We start from the raw sequence: 21,064 nt of genomic DNA, 5'->3' as shown, positions 1-21,064 counted from the left end.
AGGAAAAGGATCTTAAATAGTGGGTTGAAATAAATTAGGTGTTATGCAAATTATACCAAAAAGAATACAAATTGAATTAATTTTATATTAGATTTCAATTCCAACCTAAAAAATAGGGTAAATCTAAACAATAGATACGTGCTATAAAATAACACAGGCTTCTTTCCAGATAATATGCTCTCAAAGTAATTCATTGTGAAAAGGCCAGAGTTTGCAAGACTAGGAAGTACTTATAAACCACTTCATATGTTAGAAATAAAGAGTATTTCAGCATTATTATTAAAAAAAAAATACAGGTTGAGTTTTTTTTTAATAAGAAAAAATACATATCTTAAAAAGCCAAAATGACCACTGGAATTGGGTTGTACATCACTTTCCAGTAAAAAGGAAAAACAGCCTGGACAGGTGTAATTTATCATTTTTCTGATTTAATATCAAAGAAATATATTAAAATAATAAAAAGAATCCTGAAATCCTCAAAATTTGTAGTGATAAATAGCCCTCCCTGTCTTTATTGCATTATACCTACTAACAGAAATATTGCATGGTGGATTTTGCCAGACAAGGACGATTATTTTCCAATAAAAAGTTGCATATTAAATTCCAGCACAAAAGTGGGTGTCTAATACTTTGGAAATCTTTTATGGTTTCCCAAGGAACATAATTTTAAACTTAACTAATACAAACATATTCCTGCAGTAAACCTATATTAAAGATTTCCATCCAATGCCACCCATTTTCAGAATGCTGTCCTCATATTTAAATATCAGCTAATCTTGGTGGTTAACTAAACCAACACTTATTTTTCATAACTCCTCTATTTTTGATAGCTAACATATAAAAGAAAATCAACACACTTCTCTCTCATTGGTAGAAACAGGAGAATAGTATTAACTATAATACAATAAGAAATGATGATTCTGGTTTTAGATTTTAAAAACCTGCTAAAGATAGAAACCAAAACATTTAATGCATAATAAGATATCTTATTTTAGAGTAAATAAGATATTGATTTGGTAGTGGCAATAATCCAAGAAGTGGTAAAGCAAACAAACATATAATTTTCTTCCTATTACTTCTTTGTGCCTCTTAAATAATCAAAATAATACTTTTTTTCAATTGAAGAATAGTGAAACTATAGTATTTACTCTTAGGAATTCAATTTTTAGAAGGTAATATTTTTAAAACATTTTGACCTTCTTCAAATTAGTTATATGTTTTCTTTTAAAATAAGAAATCCTTGATAATTAAGAAAAATCATAGACTAAAACAGATGCTGTTGCATACTTTCTTATGTACCCATTTATTAACCTGGATGGATATAAACATAACTTTAGTTAGGAATCTATACATCCATGTAAATTCAATTGTGATTCTAAATAAATGTTCATAGTTGGTGGCTAATATAAATCTTTCAAAAACATACTTTACAGATAAGGATAAATGAAAGGATTTTTTATTAAAAACAATTACAAAAAACAAAAAAACAAAACAAAACAAAAAACCAATTACAGACATTAAGAGCAAGGAAAATACCTGGCCAATAGAATGCACCTGTTTGGGTGTTTCTATATATTACTAGATATATAGTAAAAAGGATATCCAACAGAAAGGTCATTTAGGAACTGGAGAGTCCTTGAAATCACAGGCTCACATCTCCCCCAGTATTTAAGATTCGTAACACTAAATATGAAAAAAAATGGTTTTAATTGTAAGTAAGGCGTTTGCTTGTATAGAGAGAAGATGGAAATACATATATATTTACATAAGTTAGGTGACCTAAATCAGAAACATCTCACTAAGTTGAAAAACGGGCTTAAATACCGCTGGATCATTTTCTATCCTATTCTCTCTAATGGCATAATCAAAATTATATCCAATCAATGTATAATGAACACTGTTCTCCAAAAAAAATTCTATAAATTTAGTTTTATAAATTAAAAAATTGCCTAAGTGTTTCACAAAAGAAACATCAAGTTTGTATGCAAAACAAACATATTAGGTAATGACAGCAAGAGTTACAAAGGTAGTCAAACAGAGGTTCACAATTACACCATGAAATGAACCACCAAACTTGTGGCTCCCATGCTCACTTCTTAAAATCATAATTATTGGTATAGCTTTGTTCTCTGCAAGCAACATAGCACTGTCTGTTACACAGATAAACTGGGCTGCCAACGGGAGGTATACAAATTTAGGCTAAATGTACAAAATTATGCTCATGAGTAGAAACTAGTTAATTCTGCTAACAGATTATAAGGATGATTTAAGGGAAAGTTTCCATGAGGATGTCTCCGATAGCCATAGGTTCCTACTGGAAACAATGAATGCCCTGTCTTAAGGCAATCTAACCTCTCTCAATGATTCCAGTTTGCAAAAATCTCTTTAGTCAATCTTTGAAACTGGGAATTTTCTTCCTAATTAAAAACAAAAATGCTGCCCACTTGAATTTGAAGAGTCAAAGTCTATAAATGTTTTAAAACCATGTTTTGATGTTGCATGCTGCAGTTGTTGACAAATAAGAATGTCTTTTGGGTGGTAAATTTTAAATATGTGAAATTAAGTTTCAATTAAGAACAATGCTGCCATTCTAAGAATTAAAGCATAATTTAAAAAGGTCTTGTATTAAAAAATTAAAATTATTACGAGATTTAAACACAGCAAAAATATCTACTACATTCAAAGCAACAACAACAAAAGAAAAATCAAAGAACTCACATTTTTGTCATGAATGTTTCTAGAACATGGTTGTCATCTGTTATTCCTAAAACTTCTGACATACGGGCATATACCTGGATGAAAACATTTAATTGTTAAAAGCTTTATCATTAACATATATTTTCAAGAGACTATTCAAATTGAACAAATGTGAGGTTTAAAGCATTGCTGAATCCACAATGAAGAAGGGAATGGGTAGAGGGAGCAAAGGAAGGATTTTTTTTAAAGTATAATTTAAAAATTTATTCTCTTTTTCTTCCAGGAAGTACCTCTCTTATTTTGAAATACATACCCACACTCACATACTCATTTTATTCCCAGCATATCACATAATTTTTTTTCTCAAAGTGGTAAACCACCCCCTTCTCAAAGATGGGCATATGTATAAAAAGGGCTGAAACATGGAGTGTCTCAATAAAAGGTTCCAACATTTAAAAAAATTTCCATCTATCCCAGCTATCAGCAAACCATCAAATAATTCAGGATTATGTCAGTTATAAAAAAAAGGATTTCAAAAAGAAGAGGAAGTTAAAGAATTTACATTTTCCTCAAAAATCTCTCATTTAAGCTCCCCCAAATACAGAGATAGGTCTTACTTTCCATGCTGAAACTGAAATCCCAGGCTCAGAGATTCTCTGCTGAATACATCAGGGCCTGGGAATCCACTAAGCTTCCAATTAGGGAGTGTTGGTTGCAGACTTTGGGGTGCAACATTTCAGTCCCAACCCAAGCCACATTGAGCTTATAAACACATATCCCACTTTAAGTGGGAAAATGTCACCAGCGGCCAATGGAATATTCCCTAATAGCCTGGCAAAGCTGAGAGGTGGGTTGACACCTCCATACTCCCTGATGCTCTGGTGTGATTCCAGGTTATCCCTGCCAGACACCAGCTGTATAGGATTTCTCTTCTGTGATTTGATCCCCTGTGATTGTGTTCTCTCACTTTCTCTTGATCTGCCTATTTCCTAGGGTACAGTATGGCAACTTAACTTTCACTCTCTATGCCTTTAGCTTTTCACATGTAAACACCAGCTTGGTATACAGCCATAGGTCACAAAGGTGAGATAAAGATCACAGAGCACCACAAATCACCAGAATTAAAGGGTTATACAGGGGAGGCAGGCTGTTCATTGCAGAGATCTCGTATCTGGATTTTAAACACTATACAAAGCAGAAGTGTGTGTTCTGGGCTTCCAACCTAAGTCCTATAACCAGGAGCTGCTCCAGCCAGTGGTGAGTGAGTGGGAGAGAGAGAGAGAGAGGGAAAGGAAGGGGCAAGTGGAGACGGCAAGAGAAGGAAGGAAGGGGCAGAAGAGTGGATGGGAAAAGCTGGGGGGACAGAAAGGAAGATTGCTATTCACATTCCTGTTGCCTCTTCTGCTAATTTCTGAGCCCTACAGAAAAGCATTTTAATGACTGTATCTAGGAGTTTGCTCACAAGAGTAGGCCTTTGTCTCCTAAGATTGAAGCTACACTGTGTTTGTAAGATGTTTAGAGAGAAGGAGGAGCCAGGGAGAGAAAATCTCGGGAATGAGTTACCACCAATCCTCAATGATCAGAAACCTTGAAGCACACAAAAAGCTCAAAGGAAGACTGGTATGTGGAAAGGGAAGTTTCCCTTATCTCAGCATGATCCAAAACCTCTCTATGGAAGTCAATTGGGCCCTTGGAAAATCTGATACTGATATGATTGATGGCACACGAGGCCCTTCACAACTTGGCCCCAATGTACCTTATCTTCTAGCATTTGCCTCCATCTGAGGTCACAATAAAATACTGATGGATCACTGAGGCTCCTTATACAATTTCAGATTTTTTTAAAAAAAGATTCTATTTATTTATTCATGAGACACACACACACACACACACACACAGAGAGAGAGAGAGAGAGAGAGAGAGAGAATGGCAGAGATACAGGCAGAGGGAGAAGCAGGCTCTACGCAGGGATCGAGCCTGACGTGGGACTCGATCCTGGGTCTCCAGGATACACCTTGGGCTGCAGGCGGCGCTAAACCGCTGTGCCACAGGGGCTGCCCCAATTTCAGATTTCTAGGAGTTCATGTACTGTTCATTTTGCCTAAATCAGCTTTCTTCACACTCTTCCCTTGATTCCCATTCAAAAGTTGTATCTCCTCGGAAGCCTTCTCTGCCTTCCCAGGAGGAACAAGTTGCATTATCCTTTATTTTCCCACAGTCTCTGGTCAATCCTTCTCTTATGGTATTTTTCACACTGTAATTGCCTGGGTGTCCCTCACCCCCACTACACTGTATCATATTTTTGTAAAACCGAAGTTTACATTTTCAAGACTTTATAAATGCTATTTTTTATAGCATAACTCCGCATTAATCTAATTTAGATTTTACCCATGCCACACTGAACAATAAAACCACAAAAACTAAAAAGTGATTTTAAACATCTAAGACATTTTAGCATTTAAAAAATAGCTTTTCTTTAATTGGTAGTAATTACAAGGAAGTTTTCTGTAGTGTCTCTAGCTTCAAGAAAGAAGTAAGCTAGGCAGGCAGGTCTGTTGTGCTCTGCTGTCAAAACAGTTTCTCAGAGCATCAGATTTGACCCAATAAGATACTAGAAAAAACAGTCAACATTGACACATGGCAGTGCTTTAATCCACAATTATCCTTGTAACTTGCACCATTCCTTTTATCATCCATTAGCTTTGATTCCCATTATCCCATCTAGAACTGTGTCAACGCTTTTGTCCCTGGGGATTTCTCTCCACTACTAGGATCTGACAGTCAAGCTGGAGTACTAAACAGGATCATTACCTCTTAAATCCACTTATCTGATCTACTGAATAGTAAATTGAAAAGCTCATTAAGAGCAACAATCTGATTTGTTTTCACGTGTGACAGGGTCATTTAAAATCAATGTATGATTACTGCATTTCTTTTAAAAGACTCTCACATTTTCCAAGGAACTTTATCATTCAGGAAGCATGCAGATAATATGAAAATGTCTTCAAACATTTGGAATTCAATTATAACATAGGCATATAATTTGGGGGTGGGAAGTAGTTTGTCCAGTGAGGAAATATCTTTAAGAATGTTTACCACAAAGCACAAATCAATGAATGCTTTCTACAGGAAAAATTCTAACACGATATTTAGGAGTTTTCAACATTTTCTAAAACTTCTATCATTTTACCAAAAAAATTTTTATTACAGGAAGAAGAAACTACATCACAATACTCATTTTAAGGAAGGATATAGAAGTTGGCATAGGAATACAAGAAAGGAGGAGAAAAAAAACCTTCCTTTAAGTTCATAGATTTCTAATTTTTTATTTCAGAATCATTTGAGGTAATTAGATCATTATGAAAAATAAGCAAAGGTTTAAGAAATAAGAGACTAAGCTCATGTGTGTTGTCCATCCTTCTCTAAGGGATATGGTGAAGTTCAAATTAGCTATGCCTTTCTTTGGTCAGTGTTTCATATAACCAATGTGCATTCATCACAAGCTAGTTTTGCCTGGCCATCTGTGCCTTCTTCCCACTCTTCTTTTTTAAAATTTTACTTTTTAATATGACTGTATTTCTCTATTAGACTATAAGCTCCCTGAGGGCAGAGATGATGTTCTTTTATCTCCCATGCCTGATACTCAATAAATGTTGGTTAAACAAATTAGAAAATGAATATATTGTTAAAGTGCACGTCTTGGTTGATTTCATTTCTTTCATAATTTTTTAACAAAAGCAAAACAACCATAAAGGGTATGGTTTTTGCACAGAACTTTTTCTCTGCAAAAATAATATACCCAAAATTCTACTTACCAGAAGAAACCCTGATAAAATTTTATTATTTAAAAAGCTCTCCCTTCCTTTGATACTGAGAGTATCCACTGTTGCCTGCCTGTTTGTGGCACTTCTCATATGATACAAAAGAATACAATTCTGTTGTACTATTAATTGTCCATGTGCATATGTCTTTCCTCTGCTATTTCAAGCAAGTGCTGAGGGCAGGGAAAATATTTATTTCTTTTAACATCTCCAGAATATTTAGAACATTCACGTGACAACCTTAGCAATGTAGAAAAGAAACATGGGCTTTGGTTCCCAAAGATAACTGAATTTGAATTCTGGATCTGCCACTAACTAGGTTAAAATCTCTGAATCTTGGTTTCCTATCTGTAAAATAGGAATAATAATACCTACTTAATGGCTTTTGGACAGATGAAATGATGATACCTAAATACAGAGCCTGGCATTTGGTAGTTACTCAACAAATGCTGCTTCTCTCCTGGACCCCTTCTTATAAGTAGGTACTAAAAGCTGTCAGCTAATACCTTTCTTCCAAGAGAAGGCTCATTATATAAAAAAAATAACAGAAAAGTAAGAAGGTGCTTATCTCGAAGATTTTCACACTTCACAGATAAAGTTAAAACCTTAAATCTCTACTAACTTTGAAATCTTTACATATATATTCAGTCAATTCACCCTAATAATGGTCAGGGGTATTTGTTAAAAGCATAAAACTTCAAAATTTCATGATACAAATCTGAATTTTTTCTACTTCTACGTAGCTATTATCTTAGAAGCTAGGAAAATTACCATTCTAACCACTCATCCATCTTTTTAGCTCTTGAAATGCAGGAAGTTGTTAAAAATGTAAGAAATCATTATTACAGATTTGAGAAGACATGCTCCTAAAAAAACTGTTCTAATATGTTTGTTTTCTTATCTTTGTTTATTTTACTCTGTTTATTTTACTTTTTAATTTCAGAAAAGAGTATTTGGGTATGTACATAATGCTTCACAATGCATATGTCCTCCTCTAACTCCTCTATTAACCAAAGGACAAATATTGCCTGTGAACAGGCAGGTAGCTTAAGTGATCTTGTGTCTGGCTTTTTAAAAGGGAAACCAGGCAAGATAAGAAAACCAGACAAGGAATAAGCATACAAATAGAAGTAGGATTCTGAGTTGTAAATTTAATTTAATAAAGAATAAAAGCATATGGTGTGATAATTTTTTAAATTGCTTTCTTTTTCCAATCCTAATTCTTGGTCTTGGGTATCTGCAGTGTTGTCTCTAACATTCTGGTTATAACTTTGAAGAAACTAATTATGTCAATCCTTAAATTTGAAGTAGATTACAGAACTGGGAAACCCAGAATATTAGTTCCTAAAGGTTGTATGGATATATAATGACAGTCACAGAAATTCAATAACAGCCCTCTATGAAATGTACTCAAAAGCACCACATGAAACAAATTAAAAAGAACAATGAATCTCTCATTCTGTGCAAATAAGAAAATAAGAGAAAACACTGGTTCTATAGGTTTTCATAAGAGTTGTTATAATGAATTAAGATTTTGGATAATGAATCTTCAGAAAATTACAGTAAGTTAATACCCTTAGGCCTTCTATAAATGTTTAAGATGTTATAACTTCTCAAAGAGCTTTTGTAAGCAGGCTGAATGCAGAAAATTAGCAGTGCTGTGGGAATCAACAACAAAGTATTCTGACATCAGATGATATACTTTCTTGAACCAATCTATTCCCCAAAATTCGCATCTAATAATACAAAATTGATACCACATTTTTTTAAAAACTCCAATAATTATATATTTTAAAGTATTGTTTCAATCTGAAGTGATTTATCAAGATTTTTAACTGGTTGTAATTTGGTAAAACAAAGCCTGTCACCAGAAAGAATCCAATATAGTGAAAGCAGTAACATTCCTTAGGAAAAGAATTTTGGAACTTAGTGTGATATTACTTATTACGAATAAGAAACCAATTTTTGTATTTTTGTCTTAGGCTTCAAGCACCCCTGATGTCAATGTAGTGCTTTCTATAAAAGAGACCCGTTGAAGTGAGAGATGGGGGTGGGGGGTGAGGGGGGGGGAGGAGAAGGAGAGGTGTAAGAGGGAATAGAGGATTTAATGACTTCGATCTAAATCGTTTGGAACTAAAGATACTGAGGTCTTTCATTAATGCTTGAAGCAAGTTAAAACATGATCACAATTAACTTATGACCACATCAAAAGGTATGATGGTACAAATATCATTGCTTCATATTAAATATACAAACTTAGTGCTGCTGAATAGATACACGTTAATCTTGGTTGACTAATTTTCCCATATCATTTAAAGTGGCATCACAAAATATAAGACCAAAATTAGGTAAAAAAAATCTTTTGCCAGAATTTAATTTTAAAACCATAATTAATGATGGAAACCAATTGGTAAAAAGGTTATAATTCTGCTTGCCTGATTCAGTGGAATACAGAATGGCAACTGACAAAAGAAAAGCTGGCTATGGAAGTACAAAATAAATATAAATGTTAAATGTTTATTTCAATTAGAATATCTGAACTCACCATCTGTGGTGGCCATCTTGCTAAGGGGACATGTACCTAACAAATCTCTTAAGAGGCATTCCCAATCTGCTTGAATAAGCCATTGTATAAGAAAACTTGGAGCGACCACTTTGGCCTCATATTTCCTTCGCTCTACATCCTGTGGCACAAAGCACGAACTCAGCAGGCTGGGGTGCAGGGCTGCCTGCTGCCTTGTGATAATCCCCTCTCCCAGTAGGGGCCTCCACTGATGCATGGCTAAGAACATGCTTCCTCTTTTGCTTGCACCCCAGTGGGGTTTCCATTCCTAACCTGGGCCCAAATCCAGACTACTAAGGAAGGGCTCCAGATGCTGCCAGAGATATTTTTGGATTAGTTTCTAAACAATCATTTATTTGAAAGAGGAGTACAGGTACAGCGTGAAAACCAGCAATACTGGTAATTTTGGAGAGATTCTTTCCCTGTCTCTCCCCCCACCCCACCCCCACCCACCCTGCCCAGATCTAAGGTCTAACTACCACCTGTTCAACAGAAGCTGGCTGTTTGCCTCATTTTCCTTCAGGGAGCCACTGACTAAGGATCTCCACCAGCATGAACCTAATGTCTCCCGACAGGCTCTCACTAGCCAAGAGGGACCTGGGTCGAGTGCACCAGTTATTGGTCACAGGATACACAGCTCATAGAAAGCCTCCTGTGGTGCAACCAGCTGAAACCCAACTAGAGAAGATGGGGAGTGTACATTTGTCCTGACACAGCTTTGCTCCTGCTGGCTGCCAACTCACTCCATGTCTGGGGCCAAGCTTCTGTTGGACTAGTCTTCTGTGGCTAAAACCATGGGAAAGCACTGGGTAAATATATTATCTTCCCAAGCTCATACAATGAGAAGCTAATCATGGCTATGGCACAAGTCTACTAGAAGAAGGCCTGATGAATAATTCTGGTGGAAGATTTTGAGACTATGGTTTAAAGGGGGGCATTTCAGGCATTTTATTTATAAATCTTTGCAATAGCAAATTTATATCATGATTAGATTTTGGAGCAAAGAAGTTGATGCTAGTTGAAGTTTGTGATTGGGAAATAAAAGATTTTTTTTTTTTTTTTTTTTTTTTTACTGTAATTCCCCATTCCTTTCAAAGGCGTCCACCAGAAACACTCTGGCATAAGGAATACATGTACTATAGACACCATTCAATGTAGACACTGAATAGATGATATTCAGTGTGGATACAGAAAACTTCCTCCTTTCAGGTATGACTAACTGGTTAGAACTGGCCACTTCAGAAATGTAATTGAGAAACCTACGCTGCTTTCATCACTCTATGCAATCATGCTATGCAGAGTCTTTGCAGTTAATACTGCTTAGTAGCTGAGGACTGAACATCTGGTTATAAAACATGCATACTGTAGATAGGTTATATAGTGCATAAAAAGGGAACTCAGACAAGGTACCCCTACACTTATCACTGTGAGCATGTAGCTATTTTAGTAATAAGAACCTGGGGCTGTGGTGAGACAAGCATAAAGACTGGTGACCCACCACAATAACCAGCAGCTCAACTCACCTTAACTATTTTCCAAGCCTTCTCTGGAACTCTGGACACATCACTCCTCAGGCGTACAACCTAAAAAGCACAGAGTTTAGGGACCTGGCACCTGACGTTAGGGACAAGGGAAGAGCAGAAGGCCTTCCCAACTTCAGATATAGGGAGGATGTGGCTCAGGATCTTTGTGGCTGTCACTTAAAATGCTCTGGGGATTTTGATTTTATTCTGTAAGCTATGAGCAAAGACAACGGTGACGTGCTGTGTAAAGCCTGGATGTGTTTATAAATACTACACAATGGGTTTGCTTCCATGGAATAATTCAAGAAACCAATTACTAGAGGATAGTCCTAGAAAAGAACCAATTATCAATAATAGTTGACAGCTGTTTTTAGGACTCTCTTGGCACTGTTGTTGCTCATGAGGCACTCTCATTAGGCAAGTGTGGCAACCAGGGCTATGGATTTAAAGTAGGCTGAGTTATCTCTTCATGAGTAAGAGTATGTTTTTAATAAATGGAACTCATTTCCATGGTCATTCAGAAGGTAAGTACATCATACAGTCTTCTACCACTTAATCTAATTCTTGCACACACACTTTCCCCCAAATTCTCTACTCTAAATGCAAAATAAATTATAGTTACGTGGGTACTAGGACTTTACCAGATCCCCACCTCTACTTCTAACATCTTTATTTTATTCTTACATGTTACCTATTAATATTCTATTTCTGTCTCCACATTGTCTCTCTGAAACGTGTCCCATTTTCTACATCCCATGCAACTTCTGTATCTTTTTCCTCCTAAGAAACTCTCAACTCTCTTTGGGAAGTACAATCTGACACAGAGTAGAGGAATAATGGCCCACAGAATGAAAAAGGGGGTGTCAATCACATCAGCCCCATTTGTACTACTCTGTCAAATCAGCTATGTTCATTATGTTCATTTTTTCATTATATTCTCTTTTTTTTAAAATATATTTTTTAATTTTTCATTTATTTATGATAGTCACACACACAGAGAGAGAGAGGCAGAGACATAGGCAGAGGGAGAAACAGGCTCCATGCACCGGGAGCCCGACGTGGGATTCGATCCCAGGTCTCCAGGATCGCGCCCTGGGCCAAAGGCAGGCGCCAAACCGCTGCGCCACCCAGGGATCCCCTTTCATTATATTCTCAAATTTTACTCAAAATGTTGTTCCCATAATCTGTTTTGCCTTTCAATTTCTGACCTTCATGCTAGCATAGTTAGTGAAAACTTTACTTAGTGAAAACTTTAACCTACCCCAAATGCAAGTGATCAGGGTTTACCTTCTAGTGGCCCATTAATGCCTTCCAACTCTAACACCTGATTTCTCTGGGTAGGCAATATCTGGGGCAACAGGTTAGGTCCCACTTCCATCTTAGTTTTCCCACTGAACCCTTCTCCATGTTGAAAATTAGCTAAAACATACACAAAATCTTAACTGGTGGACCAAGATGATATGCATTTGCCCTGGAAGTATCATCTTCTCTCAGTAAAACAGAAACAGGCAAGTAATTGTTTAGGTATTTTTGGTAACTTCACCTTGGAGGAAACACAGAATATATGCGTAGTGTAATACACACGGGGTTTTGAGGGAGACTCTGTTACTTGCTAGTGTAGCATAGTACTTGGCAGATAACAGGCATTCAATAAATATTTTTATTTAATGAATTAACTATAATCCTAGTTAAGTTATTTAGCTTCTCAGAGTTTCAGCTTCTTCATCTGTAAAATGGGAAGAATAATAACACAAAAACACAATAACAATATTACAAACTAGGAGTCTAGTGAAATGGTTAAGTCCTACTCTGAAGCCCAAGACTACTTGGATTCTAGCACTTACTGGGTGATTTTTTTTTAAGATTTTTTATTTATTTATTCATGGGAGACACACACACACACACACAGAGAGAGAGAGAGAGAATGAGAGAGAGAGAAAGAGGCAGAGACACAGGCAGAGGGAGAAGCAGGCTCCACGCAGGGAGCCTGACACGGGACTCGATCCCAGGTCTCCAGGATTACACCCTGGGCTGAAGGCAGCGCTAAACCGCTGAGCCACCGGGCTGCCCTTACTGGGTGATTTTGATCAAGTTCCTTTCTGTCTAAACCTCAGTTTTCTCGAATAAAATATAAGGATGATATTAGGACTAATTTATGATATTTTTTAGAGAGTTAGTTAATTCGGAAAGCACTTAAAACAGTCCTGGCACAGAGTATAGTATTAATTATTATTATTGTCATAATATGTTGTAGCACTGCCAGCATAGTGTCAGAAGCACTTAGGAAGTTTTTAGTATATGGTGAGCACCAAATAAACACTAGCTATTAGCCCTCAGAACAGGTGGCCAGTAAATAGCCACTATTATTTTTAAGTAACATCTAGTCAAACATTAGTCTGACTTTAAGATTATGAGGCACACATCAAGATGACAGTCCCTTTTCTTTGTGCTTTATCTGGACCAGATGCTAGAAAGGAGATACATACACCTTCTAGGTTGGTATATGTGTAGCTTTAGTGATGGTTACAGAGAGATTAGAGGGGAGTGAGCCCTAATGAAAGGCAGCCTAACTCCTACTCTTATATCTTCTATCTTAAAGGAGGAGGAACAGAAGAGCAATGGGAAAGGAGACAGGAGGAAAACAGAACGCTCTGTGGCAAAAGGTGAGGTTTGATCTCAAGGGCTCATTTGTATCACCTAAGTTCTTGATTTCAAAGCCCTCATTTTCTTTTTTTGAGTCCTCAGGAGTTTCTGTTTCCCATTTCCAGGGCAAGTTCTCCACTCACTGGGTAAGTAGATGCTTTATATCCTTGGGGCCAATAAATTATCAAAGTCTTCCCAATTTAGATGGGTGAGTCCATCCAGTTCCAAATTTTCTTTGCTAAATTAATGTACACAGAGAAAGGGTTCCAGAACACCATCATTAGAGCTTTAAATTATCAAAAAAGCTTTTGTGTGGTAGGCTCAGTAAGAGCCAAACAGGGCTGCCCTCCATATGTGAATATAGTAGTGGTCTCTGACACTAGACTATGGGGTGAGTTGGTTCTTATATAGTAGGATGGATTATATCAAATTCCTAGGATCTAGAACTAGCTTAGTTCTCTTGTGATTGATGGGTAGCCAGGATGAGAGGTCCAATCTGTGGTTGTAGAGATGAGTTCCCCCCCTTCCCCAGGGAAATAGAATGGCAAAGATGGGGATGAAACATGTGATGTTCGTTTTATCATTCATCATTACACTTAAAACTGAGCACGCCTAGACTCATGCCTAAACACATACACAGGCAATGTGATACAGTGGAAAGGAAACTTGGGTTTAGAGTAGGACCCAGGGTCCTGTCACTGAGCAAGTTTTTAAACCTTCCTGAAATATTTTTTCCTATTGTGTAAAATGAAGATAATCATATCTATTAAGTAGAATACTGCTGAGAAGACTATAGAAAGTGTAATGAATAAACTGTAAAAGCACAAAAGCAGAAACCCAATGCAAGTTAGAGTAAGGTTGAAGACAGAACATATCTTCAACTGATATTTCCTAGGCACTTATAATTCTACATTTCCTGAAAATACAGAATTTGTAACTTATAGCATGGACAATGTTTTAATACTCAGTGCCTAGAACTTTAGGGATTTTAGGAATGGTAGGGTTGAAGAGTATTGTGTAAGGCAGCTGCACCCTCTGGGGAGTGTGGTATTACAGCCTGTATCTCACACATGCAAATGACCAGGAAAAAAAGGACAGTTGAGAACTTGGGACCATCAAGCATGAAAACATTTCTAATGAGTCAGGAAAGTGGGTCAAGAGGGAGTGTGGAAGGAAGTAGTGGTGAATACTTAGATTCAGGAAAGGACAATGAGTGGCTTAAGGCTGAATTGAAAGGGTTAAAACAAAAATTGAGAATTGAAAGCCTCAGCAAATGTAAAGACATCAGTGTACTAAGGTGTTTTTGCATATTTCAGTATTGTCTATCATTTTACTACAATTTTCCTCATCAAAAGGTATGGGAGATTGTTCATAGAAATGCACTTCCAATTTTGTAACAGAAGTCAATCAGAAAATGTAATTCACATTGAAGAAAGTTGCTTCAAAGCCAACTTTGCTTAAACACATCTATTCAGTAAAGCAAGGGATACTGGCGCTGGGGAGCCATGCAGGCCTAAGGGAAAACAAAATCTCAATAAGTATGCCAAATGTGCTTTTATATTTCAAGATTCCTTCAACAGAGACATTATGGGGAGATAAAAATTAGGAAAACACTGAACTTAACTAATTCAAAATGTTGAAAAAATATTTTGCATTTATGTTTTATAACCAAGTGCTTTTCCCACATTTGTCCCAAGGCAGCAGATGAAGCACTATATTCACCATTGCTAATACTAGCAATTGGAACATGCTCTTTGGCAAGGCAGAAATAAGATAATTGTTCAACATAGGCTGGCTTTTCAGAAATACTGGAAGCATTGCCTGTAATTATAGACATCTGTCACTGCTAGCCACTCAGTACTAACCCTGACATCAATATACAACCATAGCACTAAACTGCCTGCAGGCATAGCAATGGAGACCAGATACGCTATGCAGGCAATCATCTGCTTCATCCAAACTATCTGTCAAAGGTTCCCAACCACAAATAGCTCTTACATTTTGTATCCTTAGGATAATATGTTGATTTATTTTAGATTTTCTAATATTTACAGTCTAGGCCATCTACTAAAATAAAGAAACAAAACTTATGGCTAATGGAGGCAGTTACTGTTCACAGTCATCATAAAAGGTCATAGCTCAACCCTCAAATGTTAAAAATTGATGGCAGCTTTAACAATGTGCTATCATACAGATGTTTCCTTTTGTAGAGGCAATTATTTTCAATAGCAATTCAAAATGGTAAATACAATCTTTCATCAGCAAGTATGTTGCCATACTGATCTAATAGAAATGTTCATATTTTAAAGCCTTTTTTGAAAAGTAAAGACAGGTTCAATGTTGAATATTGAAGAATCCAGATTGTCAGTTTGTGTTTAGCTATACATGTAGTACCATATCTGGCAACAGTTTTTACATATACAAATGATGTGATGTCTGAAAACCAAGAAATGATGTTGAAGGATAAAATACTTGGTTAATGAATGAGTCAGCTGACATAATTTTGCTAGGTGTAAAGCTTACTGAAATATACATGTGCATGTACATTCAATATTTTTAAAAGCCCAAAACCCGACTGTAGCTTTACATGTTACTCTCTTTTTTCTATTAAGCAGCCAGAGAAGCAAGCTGAAAATTATTAGATATTTAGACTAATTAGGAAATAAGCACTCACAATTATCATAATGTGTTACTAAAAACACAGATATTTCTTGGTCTGATCACAACAGCCCATGCTGAAGAAAAACTATTAATTACTGACAGACAGTTAGCTTACAAGTGAGCTGCATCTTAAAAACCTCTTTTAAAATACAATTGCTAAATGCCTTACAGTGCTGTAATGTGAGACAGGTTCAAATCTTATTACTTCACTGAAATTAAAACCTAAGTTTTAATACTGTTCAAGTCGAACAATGATTCCACACTTTATTGCTTTTGAAATCCCTTGATGATCATAGGAAAAAATGCCCCCGAGAAAAAAAGACTGTTTTCGATAAACAGAAAATACAGTTTGCACTCTTAGCCTCTTTGTCATCACAAAAAAAGGATTTAATGCCAATTCTTTAAAAAAAGACTTTTTTTCCACAAAATGTGCACCTTGTGTGCCATTTGTAAAATCAGTTCACTTTCTTTTATTTATTACTGCAGCGCGGCAAGGCAATAAAGAAGCTACCGATAGCTAATAAATTACATGCCTTTTAAAACAATTCTCTTGCTACAGAAACATGTAACTACAAACGTTTACATTTACATGGTACATCTCATGAAATGTCTATATTTGTGTCCTATTAACCATTTTGGTAAATTGTGGACTTTTACCAAGTAGCTGACAGAAAAAAAGACAAAGTGAATCACACATGTCGATGTGATAGAAAATAAAAGCCTTTCTAGTAAACTACTCTTATACTATTTGCACTTTCTAAAAATCCTCTAAAATTTATTGAAACACGTTTTGATAAATCATTTTATGCATCAAGAAGGTATTCAAAGATGTTCTAATCAAGGTTAATTTAAACTTAACTCAGTGAACACTGAGACCTAAGTAATTTTTCCCCCTAATTTATGTTCTAGTATCATGAAGTCTTTTAAAAATCATAGCTTCTAGCAGTTACTTAGAATAAATTATAAAAAGGAGGATCATTGTTAGAATAAATTATAAAAAGCAAGATCATTGGATGTAAGGCAAAAAAATGCCCCAAATCTGTTCCTTAACACATTTTCTATTTTTTAGAAGATACAGAAACTTGGCTATTTATTTATGTAATAAATACTCATATCAAACATGTCTTGCTTAGTTATAACCAATCTTCTTTTAAAACAGTCTTATCTTTACATATTCACAAGGACTGCCTGAAAATCTTACTTTATGAAAGTAAACTGTTTATTTTGTCTTTCTTGCTTATCTAAGTATAAATGAATCCTGAAATATCTGTACTTCAATTCCAGGATTAAATTGTTAAATTAATCAGGGTATTTGCTTAATGCCCTCATCCTCTACTCTCATGATGAGCGTGTATTTATGAGGTAGTGTATTGTCTTTTATTATTAATTTCCTCCATTTCCTGTAATAGCTATCATAGCTGTGGCTGTTTTTGGTTTCATACCTACACATTTCAACTTTGCTCAATTATGCATGATGAACAATGCTTCAATTTTCAAAGCATAAACAACTTTGTTCCTTTTCATATTTATTCCAAGAGGACAGTCTACTGTACAAATGAATAAAAATTCTATATTCTACAGCACCCCATTCTTCTATCAGATCTACTTTTCCCTGCTGCCTCTGGAAATCAGCTTATGATGATAAACAATTAGGAAATTTGTGGGAGATAACCCTTTTTGAAGAGTTCAATAATTTTTTTTTCATCTTCACAGATTTTTTTTTAAAAGGAGAGTCATTACCATCATAATGATGACCCATAAACCATATATGTATGTATAAAGAGAATCTTTGTACATTCCCTAATTTATCTTTTGCTTCTTTTTCATAGTAAATGGTTATGTTTATTGAAATCATGACCTTTCCCCATCCTGTAGCTGATTTAAAATGGTAAAATTCTCGATTAGCAACTGAGAAAAATAGGTGACAAAATATCTACTTTCTCTATGGCCCCTGTCTTTCCCTCATCTCATTAACAAAATTTTATTTTAAATATTTAATTACTTGTATTATCTTCCTTTTAGCTGGGAGAGGGCTCAATCATTGTATCATTTCTCTTGGATCACTAAGAATGTATATTCAAAGGACAGGTATCATGAACTCCATTTTTTCAGATGGGGAAAATCAAATAGTGGTTAGGAGATTGCTCAAGATTACACAGTAAAATGACCTCTTTTCCAATTTCCTATTCACAGGTCTCACTATTTGACAACACTGTTTCCTAGCTACTGGGAAAAATATGTATTCACTGATATTTATCCTGGTAAATCCAAATTAAACTTTCTATTGAGTGCTATTCCATTCAATGTATGTAAAATAACGCTGACTTATATTTGGCAACAGTATGACAGAGTGGAACCAGTGGGTGGTTCTTGGTGCAGGGGAATTCATTTGTTTTACCTTAGAAGCGTGGAACGTTTATTTTTATGTCAACCTCCTTAATTTGGTAAACAATCTGAAGTATATTGATACCTAGATTTCTTGGTCTCCTTTTGCAATCTTGAGTGGAAAACTGGAAAAGTGGAAAACATAAAGCTGGACTTTTCTGGCCTCTTTTTGCACCAATATGCAACTCCTAGTTGTATTTTACTTATCTGTTTATGTAATTCAGAGAACTGAATGACACTAAAAGAAATCCTGAGTATCACCTAGAAATCCTTTCAGGACTTGCCCAAGATTAATCAGGTGATTTCCTTCATGTTCCCGCTGTTTTTCTGCATATCAGTTACGGGCGTCATCATATTGAACAATGTTTGCTTGTCAGGTATGTCTGTGTTCTCATCCAGAGCCTGTGATGGCAGGACTAGCTCTCTCTGGTTACATAGTGCCCAATCTGTAGCGCATAGTAGGCAATTACATGTATAGTTGACTCTTCCACAATAGTTTGAACTGCAAAGGTCCACTTACAAGAGCAGACTTTTTATAGTTTGGTACTATAAATGCGTTTTCTCTTAATTATGATTTCAAAAACATTTTATTTATCTTACTTTATTGTAAGAATATAGTATATAAAACATGTAACATTGAAAATATGTGTTAATCCACTGCTAATATTATTGGTAGGGCTTCTGGTCAAAAAGTAGGCTATTAGTGTAAAATCTGGGAGGAGTCAAAAGTTAGACCTGGATTTTTGACTATGTACGGGGCTGGTACCCCCGATCCCCATGTCATTCAAGGGTCAACTGTATTTGTAATTCCAATGTGTATTTTTCCAACACCACCAAACAATTCTCCAATTCTCAGTGAAGACTGATTGGATGTCCCCAAAATTTAACTCAATTCTGACATTACTGACCTTGAGATAGTGTCAAATTTCATGGGTTTAAGGGCTCAGTCCCACAAGGCTGCCCCTAATTCAGGAGCCAAATGAAAGGAAAAAGAGAACAATACAACTTAAGATAAAGATGGTGAGAATCAGCCTGATAGAGGGGAGCTATTGGAACTAAAATTGGCAAGTAGGTGGAGCTAGATTGTAGAGGACCTTAGAAGCCAAAGAGTGCTGGCTTGATGTAGGCAACAGATAAGTCTTTGAGTAGGACAAGACTTAATGATAGAAGTGGTGTTTCAGATTTGTCCAACTAAACTACACTATGTATGATGGACCATAGCCAGAGAGGTCAAGCTTTTTTACCCTTCTTGGACCCTCTGTTGTCTCTAATATCATGTGTTCCCTCTCTTTGATATTCCAACCTTAATGGATGTACTAGTCTTTGGTGTCCCATTTTTCTAATTCTTTATTTTTCATTAGAAATTTCTATTCTCCACATCATTGGATGGAGAGTGATCCCTGTCCATCCTCACACACCCAGTTCCTTATATACACTCAGGAGGCTCATCTGCTTACATAAGATAACAATTAAATATGCACCAAGATAACTAAATCCATAGCTCTAAAAGTAGGTACTGAATGTGGAAAAGAAATCCCTCTTTGCCTCAGCTGTATTACTGAAGAAAAGTAAAAGGGTTGGGAACTGAAAAGAAATGTGAAAGTGGCAACATTATGACAATCTGGCTCTATTTCCTCACACAAGAGAAAGGTCTGAGGTGTGCCAGGAACTTGAAAGAGATTACTACTGCCTATATTAATTATATAATAATACAACATATCAGCTCAAAGGCTCACTTGGTTCCTTATTGTTTCTGACTACAATTCCCATGACCTACCCTCCAACTATGATCATGAACCTCAAAAGGCTGGAGATGTATCCAGATATTTCTATCTTTCCTTAATAGCTACCTCCCAATCTTTCATTCATGGACTTTCAAACAATGTATTTTAATATTGTGGCACTGCTTGGAAAAACAAATTCTATGCATTTTATTATCCATCATCAAAAGTAAAATGTCCTCATTTTTCCTGAAATTGATGTAGGGCGAAGAGGACTCTTGAATTTAAATATTTGAGAAATTTTCAAGTCCTAACAAAATAATGATTTAAAAAAACAAAAACACAATCTTCCCTCTTAACTGTTCAACTTTCTACACTGAAGATGCCTAAGACTTTCATACTGTTGATTTTATAGTGTATATGTAAGCTGTGCTATAAAAAAGTGAAATATATATTATATCTATTAACATTGTGTTTTTAAGTCATTGAACCACTGGGGCACCTGGGTGGCTCAGTCAGTGAAGAGGCTGACTCTTGATTTCAGCTCAGGATCAGGGTCCTGGGATTGAGCCGGAGACTGGCTCTGTACTTAGCAGGGAGTCTGCTTCAGGATTCTCTCTCCTGCTGCCCGCCCCCGCCCCCCTTCTAAAATAAATAAATAAATTGAAAAGAAAAAAAAAGTCATTTGAACCACTGAATCTTTGTCGAGTCTCTTGTCCACAGACTACATTTTTGGGTGGTGACAAAGGTCCAGAAATACATAACAACATAGGCGTTTAATTCTGACTACAATCTTGAAAGGTGGCTAGAGGTCTTAATGCTAACAGACAAAAATGTTTGAGGAAAAATCAAATTAGCTATTGCAAATTATTAGAAACATGCCACAACTGTTTTTCTTCTTTCTTTTTAAGTAAAATCATTTTTAAAAACCTTGGAAAAGCAGAAGCAGAGGAACAAGTGCCAACAGTATTTTTCAGTGACTAGAGAAGAAAATAAAATGCCTATATATGATCAAAGGCTAGAAAGAGTCAGGAACTTCACAAACCAAAT

At 35.9% G+C, this 21,064-nt stretch overlaps 1 protein-coding gene across 6 annotated transcripts in view; it reads right to left on the bottom strand.

Annotated features, from left to right (window-relative positions):
• RANBP17 (RAN binding protein 17) overlaps positions 1-21,064 on the bottom strand; it is a 310,774-nt gene that overhangs the window by 93,821 nt on the left and 195,889 nt on the right. For 5 of the 6 annotated variants that reach the window (XR_005986931.1, XR_005986932.1, XM_041750025.1 and 2 more), the window contains 3 exons: positions 10,605-10,664; positions 2,719-2,792; positions 1,603-1,683 (listed from right to left, as the gene is read on the bottom strand). Coding sequence is in view for 4 of the 6 variants with exons in the window: in XM_041750025.1 (XP_041605959.1) it covers positions 1,603-1,683; positions 2,719-2,792; positions 10,605-10,664 (215 nt within the window). In the remaining 2 variants the exon portion in view is untranslated. The remainder of the gene's footprint in view (positions 1-1,602; positions 1,684-2,718; positions 2,793-10,604; positions 10,665-21,064) is intronic. The other variant, XM_041750027.1, reaches the window with a different exon arrangement.

Source organism: Vulpes lagopus, chromosome 3 (assembly GCF_018345385.1).
Source record: "Vulpes lagopus strain Blue_001 chromosome 3, ASM1834538v1, whole genome shotgun sequence".
Lineage (NCBI taxonomy): Eukaryota > Metazoa > Chordata > Mammalia > Carnivora > Canidae > Vulpes > Vulpes lagopus.
Note: the sequence above shows the minus strand (reverse complement) of the source record. Positions and strands in the feature narration are given on the sequence as shown.